Source organism: Anolis sagrei, chromosome 13 (assembly GCF_037176765.1).
Source record: "Anolis sagrei isolate rAnoSag1 chromosome 13, rAnoSag1.mat, whole genome shotgun sequence".
Classification (NCBI taxonomy): Eukaryota; Metazoa; Chordata; class Lepidosauria; order Squamata; family Dactyloidae; genus Anolis; species Anolis sagrei.
The window spans coordinates 1,695,179-1,705,178 of record NC_090033.1 but is presented as its reverse complement, the minus strand read 5'-3'; the positions used below and the strand labels follow the sequence as shown (position 1 = coordinate 1,705,178).

Below are 10,000 nucleotides of genomic sequence, written 5' to 3'. Positions count from 1 at the left end.
ATAAATATAATAATAATATATAGAGTAAAATAATAAATGTAATAATAATAGAGTAAAATAATAAATGAAATAACAATAGAATAAAATAATAAATAAATATAATAATAATAAATAGAGTAAAATAATAAAAGTAATAACAATAATAGAGTATAATAACAAATGTAATAACAACAGAATAAAATAATAAATGTAATAATAATAACAATAAAGTAAAATAATAAATGTAATAATAACAATAAAGTAAAATAATAAATGAAATAACAATAGAATAAAATAATAAATATAATAATAATAAATAGAGTAAAATAATAAAAGTAATAACAATAGAATAAAATAATAAATGTAATAATAATGTAAAATAATAAGTGTAATAATAATAATAAAGTAAAAAAATAAATGTAATAACAATAATAGAGTATAATAACAAATGTAATAACAATAGAATAAAATAATAAATGTAATAATAATAATAAAGTAAAATAATAAATGTAATAACAATAGAATAAAATAATAAATATAATAATAATAAATAGAGTAAAATAATAAAAGTAATAACAATAGAATAAAATAATAAATGTAATAATAATGTAAAATAATAAGTGTAATAATAATAATAAAGTAAAAAAATAAATGTAATAACAATAATAGAGTATAATAACAAATGTAATAACAATAGAATAAAATAATAAATGTAATAATAATAATAAAGTAAAATAATAAATGTAATAACAATAGAATAAAATAATAAATATAATAATAATAAATAGAGTAAAATAATAAAAGTAATAACAATAGAATAAAATAATAAATGTAATAATAATAACAATAAAGTAAAATAATAAATGAAATAACAATAGAATAAAATAATAAATATAATAATAATAAAGAGAGTAAAATAATAAAAGTAATAATAATAAAAAGAGTAAAATAATAAACGTAATAATAATAAATAGAGTAAAATAACAAGTGTAATAAAATAGAATAAAATAATAAATATAATAATAATAAATAGAGTAAAATAATAAAAGTAATAACAATAATAGAGTATAATAACAAATGTAATAACAATAGAATAAAATAATAAATGTAATAATAAATAGAGTAAAATAATAAAAGTAGTAACAATAGAATAAAATAATAAATGTAATAATAATAATAATGATAAAGTAAAATAATAAATGTAATAATAATAAAAAGAGTAAAATAATAAATGTAATAATAAAATAGAATAAAATAATAAATATAATAATAATATATAGAGTAAAATAATAAATGTAATAATAATAATAGTAATAAAGTAAAATAATAAATGAAATAACAATAAAATAAAATAATAAATATAATAATAAATAGAGTAAAATAATAAAAGTAATAACAATAGAATAAAATAATAAATGTAATAATAATAATAATAATAATAATGTAAAATAATAAGTGTAATAATAATAGTAAAGTAAAAAATAAATGTAATAACAATAATAGAGTATAATAACAAATGTAATAACAATAGAATAAAATAATAAATATAATAATAATAAAGAGTAAGATAATAAAAGTAATAACAATAATAGAGTATAATAATAAAAGTAATAACAATAGAATAAAATAATAAATGTAATAATAATAATAAAAAGGTAAAATAATAAATGTAATAATAATAATAAAGTAAAATAATAAATGTAATAACAATAATAGAGTAAAATAATAAATGTAATGAAAATAGAATATAATAATAAATGTACGGTAATAATAATAACAATAATAATAAAGTAAAATAATAAATGTAATAATAATCGAGTAAAATAATGGAAATGAAGTGACAGTAATATAATAGAGTAAATGAATAAATTTAATTATTTACTTTTATTTTACAGTATTTCTACTCCGCTTTTCTCACCACTAGGGGGGCTCAAATAATAATAATAATAATAATAATAATAATAATAATAATAATAAAGAATCAAATAATGGAAAGGTAATAATAATAATAATAATAATAATAGAATAAAATAAGCAGACTAGACAACTCCACATCTGTATGCTTGTCCACTGCGCCCTGCTTCATGTACAGAGGAGGAATTGTTGGAGGCTGTTTTTGACCAAAAGATATTTAGCCGCCTGCACTCCTTCTATTTTTACCAGTTTTATACTAATTTATGCAATTCATTTCATATGAAATAAATAAATAGAATAAAATAATAATGTAATAATAATTATTATTATAATAATAAAGTAAAATAATAAACATAATAATAATAATCGAGTAAAATAATGGAAATGAAATAACAATAATAATAGAGTAAATTAATGAATGTAATAATAATAATAAAGAGTCAAATAACGGAAATGTAATAATAATAATAATAATAATAATAATAGAATAAAATGAGCAGAATAGACAACTCCACATCAGTATGCTTGTCCATTGTGCCCCGCCTCATGTACAGAGGAAGAATTGTTGGAGGCTACAGACAATGTTGTTGCTGTTGCCTGTTTTTAGTCAAAAGATATTTAGCCGCCTGAGCTCCTTCTATTTTTACCAGTTTTATACTAATTTATGCAATTCATTTCATATGAAATAAATAAATAGAATAAAATATTAATGTAATAATAATAATTATTATAATAATAAAGTAAAATAATAAACGTAATAATAATAATCGAGTAAAATAATGGAAATGAAATAACAATAATAATAGAGTAAATTAATGAATGTAATAATAATAATAAAGAGTCAAATAATGGAAATGTAATAATAATAATAATAATAATAATAATAATAATAATAATAGAATAAAATGAGCAGAATAGGCAACACATCTATATGCTTGTCATTGTGCCCTGCCTCATGTACAGAGGAGGAATTGTTGGAGGCTACTGACAATGCCGTTGCTGTTGCCTGTTTTTAGTCAAAAGATATTTAGCAGCCTGCACTCCTTCTATTTTTACCAGTTTTATACTAATTTATGCAATTCATTTCACATGAAATAAATAAATAGAATAAAATAATAATGTAATAATAATTATAGTTATAATAATAATAAAGTAAAATAATAAACGTAATAATAATAATCGAGTAAAATAATGGAAATGAAATAACAATAATAGAGTATATTAATGAATGTAATAATAATAAAGAGTCAAATAATGGAAATGTAATAATAATAATAATAATAATAATAATAGAATAAAATGAGCAGAATAGATAACTCCACATCTATATGCTTGTCCATTGTGCCCTGCCTCATGTACAGAGGAAGAATTGTTGGAGGCTACTGACAATGCCGTTGCTGTTGCCTGTTTTTAGTCAAAAGATATTTAGCCGCCTGAGCTCCTTCTATTTTTACCAGTTTTATACTAATTTATGCAATTCATTTCATATGATATAAATAAATAAAATAAAATAATAATGTAATAATAATTATTATTATAAAGTAAAATAATAAATGTAATAAAAAATAATAAAATAATAAAAATAATAAATGTTTTATACTAATTTATATGCAATGCTTTTGATACGAAATAAATAAATAGAATAAAATAATAAATGTAAATGTTTGGTGGGCATTGATGTTGAGTTTGGGAGTTGTAGTTCACCTACACCCAGAGAGCACTATGGACTCAAACAATGATGGATCTGGACCAAACTTGGAACGAATACTCAATATGCCCAAATGTGAACACTGGTGGAGTTTGGGGGAAATAGGATCTTGACATTTGGGAGTTGTAGTTGCTGGGATTTGTAGTTCACCTACAATCACAGGGCATTCTGAACCCCACCAACGATAGAACTGGGCCAAACCTCCCACACAGAACCCCCATGTGGGCCACAGCAACGCGTGGCAGGGGATGGCTAGTAACATAATATATTGTTTGTATATATATATATCTTGTCAGCTGCTCTGAGTCCCCCTCGGGGTGAGAAGGGTGGCATATAAATGTCGTAAATCTATTTATCTATCTCCTATGTATATAATAAAAGTCAGTGTTTGTATGCGGAGGACGGTGTATGTGGCAGCTTTCTGATTGGCTGCCACTTTCACAGGCCACTGTGACCAGCACGGGTGACAGACCTGGACCAAACTTGGCACACATAACCCCCATGACCCCCTTTACATCCTGGTGAGGTTTGGGGGAGGACAAAGAATGATGGGATTTGTAGTACTTTCAAACCCATCGGTTCCCAGACCACTGTGGCCCCCAACAAAGACCGATAAAGACCAAACTTGGCACATGGAGCCCCCATGACCCACTCTACTTCCCACTGCTATTTGGAGGACAGTGAGCCATGGATGATGGGATTTGCAGTACGTCCACTCACTTCCCGAGACCACTGTGACACCAGTGAGCCATGGATGATGAGATTTGCAGTACGTCCACTCACTTCCCGAAACCACTGTGACACTCATCCAGTGACTGATCAAGACTGAACTTGGCACACAGAGCCCCCATGACCCACTCTAAATCCCACTGCTGTTTGGAAGAGGGTGGGCCATGAATGATGGGACTTGCAGTACATTCACTCATTTCCCGAGACCGCTGCAACCATAATCTCCTTTCCTGTAACTGCTTTGAGTTTCAACCACCTTCTGCTCTAAACCTGGAACTTCCATCACACTCTGAGGCAGAGAGTTCCACAGTTGAACAGCTCTCACAATCAGGGAGTCCTTCGTGATCTCCTTTCCTGTGATGTGAACCCACTGCTACGAGTTTCAACCACCTTCTGCTCCAAACCAGGCACTTCCATCACACTCTGAGGCAGAGAGTTCCACAGTTGAACATCTCTCACAGTCAGGAAGTGCTTCGTAATCTCCTTTCCTGTAATGTGAACCCACCGCTATGAGTTTCAACCACCTTCTGCTCTAAACCAGGCACTTCCATCAGACTCTGAGGCAGAGAGTTCCACAGTTGAACAGCTCTCACAGTCAGGGAGTTATTCGTAATCACCTTTCCTGTAATGTGAACCCACTGCTATGAGTTTCAACCACCTTCTGCTCTAAACCAGGCACTTCCGTCACACTCTGAGGCAGAGAGTTCCACAGTTGAACATCTCTCACAGTCAGGAAGTGCTTCGTAATCTCCTTTCCTGTAATGTGAACCCACCGCTATGAGTTTCAACCACCTTCTGCTCTAAACCAGGCACTTCCGTCACACTCTGAGGCAGAGAGTTCCACAGTTGAACATCTCTCACAGTCAGGAAGTGCTTCGTAATCTCCTTTCCTGTAATGTGAACCCACCGCTATGAGTTTCAACCACCTTCTGCTCTAAACCAGGCACTTCCGTCACACTCTGAGGCAGAGAGTTCCACAGTTGAACATCTCTCACAGTCAGGAAGTGCTTCGTAATCTCCTTTCCTGTAATGTGAACCCACTGCTACGAGTTTCAACCATCTCCTGCTCTAAACCAGACACTTCCGTCACACTCTGAGGCAGAGAGTTCCATAGTTGAACAGCTCTCACAGTCAGGGAGTTATTTGTAATCTCCTTTCCTGTAACTGCTATGAGTTTCAACCACCTTCTGCTCTAAACCTGGAACTTCCGTCACACTCTGAGGCAGAGAGTTCCACAGCTGAACAGCACTAACAGTCAGGAAGTTGTTCGTAATCTCTTTTCCTGTAACTGCTACGAGTTTCAACCACCTTCTGCTCTAAAACAGGTGATGTTTACCTGCTAAGCGCTTCCATGCTCTCAAGCTGTTTGGAGGCAACATCAGAGTTTGCAGCGAACCGGGCCCGAAGGCGTTTAAAGCACCGATCCCTGCGAGCGAGCACCGTTGCCCATGAGATCGAACCCCAGCAGCCATGAAGCTTCCAATTCAAACATAAAATGGAGATGTGAAGCAACCCGACCTAGCGAGAGAGTTACCTTTGTACCGCCATGAGTCACCAACCCTGCTGAAGCGGCAACTGGTATTTCAAGCCTCCTCAATTGGGATTTATTTACTGGGCGAAACACGCCACTGGATTTAAAGCGCACGAGCAGAACAATGCCTGGGCTCGTCTCAAAAGGCAGAAAGAACTTTTCAGGGTGCAAGGGCTCATTCCCAGCTTCCCACATTTACAAAGCACGGATTTGCGAGTCCGACTGTTAACACGTAAATCCTAAAACAATTGGAGGCTGGTGCATCTCTTGATGCATGTTGGGACACGCTTTGCGTGGTTTGTAAAAGGTTCAACATGTTTTTTACTTACGCAAGACATGTTTAATGTCATGCGTGCATAACAGTCAAACTACAAGAAAGGAGATTCCACCTGAACATGAGGAAGAACTTCCTGACTGTGAGAGCTGTTCAGCAGGGGAACTCTCTGCTGCAGATTGTGGTGGAGGCTCCTTCTTTGGAGGCTTTGAAACAGAGGCTGGGTGGCCATCTGTTGGGGTTGCTTTGAATGCAATTTTCCTGCTTCTTGGCAGAATGGGGTTGGATTGGATGGCCCACGAGGTCTCTTCCAACCCTAACCCTAGCCCTAGCCTTATCTGGCTAATGTTGGATCCCCATTCCCACACACCGAACACATACAGACATTTCATGGACATCAGGAAGAACTTCCTGACTGTGAGAGCTGTTCAGCAGTGGAACTCTCTGCTGCAGAGTGTGGTGGGGGCTCCTTCTTTGGAGGCTTTTAAGCAGAGGCTGGGTGACCATCTGTCAGGGGTGATTTGAATGCAATTTTCTTGCTTCTTGGCAGAATGGGGTTGGACTGGATGGCCCACGAGGTCTCTTCCAACCCTAACCCTAGCCCTAGCCTTACCTGGCTAATGTCGGGTCCCCATTCCCACACACCGAACACATACAGACATTTCATGGACATCAGGAAACACTTCCTGACTGTGAGAGCTGTTCAGCAGTGGAACTCTCTGCTGCAGAGTGTGGTGGGGGCTCCTTCTTTGGAGGCTTTGAAACAGAGGCTGGGTGGCCATCTGTCGGGGTTGCTTTGAATGCAATATTCCTGCTTCTTGGCAGAATGGGGTTGGACTGGATGGCCCAGGAGGCCTCTTCCAACTCTAGGATTCGGATGGCCATCTGTCGGGGGTGCTTTGAATGCAATTTTCCTGCTTCTTGGCAGAATGGGGTTGGACTGGATGGCCCACGAGGTCTCCTCCAACCCTAACCCTGATCCTAGCCTTACCTGGCTAATGTCGGGTCCCCATTCCCGCACACCGAACACATTCAGACATTTCATGGACATCAGGAAGAACTTCCCGACTGTGAGAGTTGTTCAACAGTGGAACTCTCTGCCCCAGAGTGTGGTGGGGGCTCCTTCTTTGGAGGCTTTTAAGCAGAGGCTGGATGGCCATCTGTCAGGGGTGATTTGAATGCAATTTTCCTGCTTCTTGGCAGAATGGAATTGGACTGGATGGCCCATAACGTCTCTTCCAACTCTAGGATTCTATGAAAAAAATCTGTGAAACATGCTGAAAAAAATATTTTTTCGTGGAATTGGACTTTATTCTTTTTATGTTATTTCTACCTCTGGTGAAAAAATGGTCTGATGAATAATGAAGGTAAAGGTTTCCCCTGTCATTAAGTTTAGTCATGCCCGACTCTGGCGGTTGGTGCTCTTCTCCATTCTAAGTCAAAGAGCCGGCTTTGTCCATAGAGACCTCCAAGGTCATATGACCAGCATGACTGCATGGAGCGCCCTTCCCTTCCCGCAGAAGTGGTACCTATTGATCGACTCACATTTGAATGTTTTCAACTGCTAGGTTGGCAGGAGCTGGGGCTAACAACAGGAGCCTACCCTGCTCCCTGGATTCGAACCGCCAACCTTTCGGTCAACAAGTTCAATCAAAGCTCTCCTGATGGATGGCCATCCAGCCTGTTAAAAAGCCTCCAAGGAAGGAATTTCTGTCACACTCCGAAGCAGAGTGTTCTACAACTGAACAGCTCTTACAGCCAGGAAGTTCTTCATACTCTTCGTAATCTCAGAAAACAGGGGAATTCCAGACATGAAATAATCAGGGACAACTAACACCTCCCAAAAAAGGATTTCCCCCAGGCAGGAAGCAACCATGCTTTGAAGAAAATCTGGCTCCCGGTATTTAAAAAAACTCTAAAATCAGGACAGTAAATAAAGAGCAACACTCAGAAAACAGGGGAATCGATCAGGATGAGCAATTACTTCCTAACAACAACAACAACAACAACAACAACAACAACAACAACTTTATTTATACCCCACCACCATCTCCCCAAGGGGACTCGGGGCGGCTTACATGAGACCAAGCCCAAAAGTACATAATGGAAAAAATATAATAAAAAAATCTATGTATATAATAAAAGTCAGTGTTTGTATGTGGAGGGAGGGAGGGCGGTGTATGTGGCAGCTTTCTGATTGGCTGCCACTTTCACAGGCCACTGTGACCTGCACAGGTGACGGACCTGGACCAAACTTGGCACACATAACCCCCATGACCCCCTTTACATCCTGGTGCAGTTTGGGGGGAGTGGACCACGGATTATGGGATTTGTAGTACTTGGCTTTGGTTCCCACACACCACTGTGGCCCCCCACCAATGACAGATCAAGACAAAACTTGGCACGCAAAGCCCCCATGACCCACTCTACATACTGGTGCAGTTTTGAGGAGGCAGGAACATGGATGATGGGAAGAGAAGGCATCTGCCCTTGCGCTGTGCTACTCTGCTGCTGAGTACGCATGCCCAGTGTGGAACACATCTCACCACGCTAAAACAGTGGATGTGGCTCTTAATGAAACATGCTGCATTATCACGGGGTGTCTGCACCCTACACCACTGGAGAAATTACACTGCTTAGCCAGTATTGCATCACCTGACATCCGCCGGGAAGGAGCAGCCAATAGTGAAAGGACCAAGGCAGAGACATCTCCAGCTCATCCCTTGTTTGGGTCTCAGCCAGCACGTCAACGACTTAAATCAAGACATAGTTTTCTAAGATCTACAGAGACACTCGCTGGAAGACTTCAGCAAGTGAGAGTCCAAAAGTGGCAGGCTAGAAGGAACCACGCTAAAACAGTGGATGTGGCTCTTAATGAAACATGCCGCATTATCACGGGGTGTCTGTGCCCTACACCACTGGAGAAATTACACTGCTTAGCCAGTTTTGCACCACCTGACATCCGCCGGGAAGTAGCAGCCAATAGTGAAAGGACCAAGGCAGAGACATCTCCAGCTCATCCCTTGTTTGGGTATCAGCCAGCACGTCAACGCCTTAAATCTAGAAATAGTTTTCTAAGATCTACAGAGACACTCGCTGGAACACCTTAGCAAGCGAGAATCCAAAAGTGGCAGGCTCAAACACAGAACATGATACCAAATGAGAGACTCCCCCCTGGGCACACAGAAAACGGGGCGACGTGGAAGGCGCTGAACAGACTGCGCTCTGGCACCACGAGATGCAGAGCCAACCTCAAGAAATGGGCCACAAAGTGAAATCCACGACATGCGAGTGTGGAGAAGAGCAAACCACCGACCACCTGCTGCAATGCACCCTGAGCCCTGCCACATGATGCACCAGGAAGGACCTTCTCACAGTGACACCAGAGGCACTCCAAGTGGCCAGATACTCGTCAAAGGACATTTCATCAACTACCAAGCTCACAAACTTTGTCCCACCCTGGTCATCATTCCACAGATATATAAACCCTTTTTCCTAGTTCCAAGAGACCTCACTACCTCTGAGGATGCTTGCCATAGATGCAGGCGAAACATCAGGAGAGAATGCCTCTAGAACATGGTCATATAGCCCGGAAAAAACTACAACAACCCTTGCAAACTTTGTGTTTTGTCTGTCTGTTTGTTTGTTTTTGTTAAAAATGTAATACAAATGTCTGGTTACTCCTGACACGATAGATAAATAAATAATAAATAATAATAATAGTAATAATAATAATAATAATAATAATAATCTTTATTTATACCCCATCACCATCTCCCCAATGGGGACTCAGGGCAGCTAATATGAGGCCAAGCCCAAAAGTAATCCAGCAATGTTAAACAGAAAATAATCTGCATTTGAGGTC

At 36.9% G+C, this 10,000-nt stretch overlaps 1 protein-coding gene across 3 annotated transcripts in view; it reads right to left on the bottom strand.

Moving 5' to 3' along the window:
* NADK (NAD kinase) overlaps positions 1-10,000 on the bottom strand; it is a 54,888-nt gene that overhangs the window by 31,905 nt on the left and 12,983 nt on the right. The window contains exon 1 of one of the 3 annotated variants that reach the window (XM_060759037.2): positions 5,865-5,893. The exons of 1 other annotated variant lie outside the window; for it this stretch is intronic. In XM_060759037.2, coding sequence (XP_060615020.2) covers positions 5,865-5,878 — 14 coding nt within the window. In that variant the 5' untranslated portion in view covers positions 5,879-5,893. Of the gene's footprint in view, positions 1-5,666; positions 5,812-5,864; positions 5,894-10,000 lie in introns of those variants that run through there. One more of the 3 variants, XM_060759036.2, reaches the window with a different exon arrangement.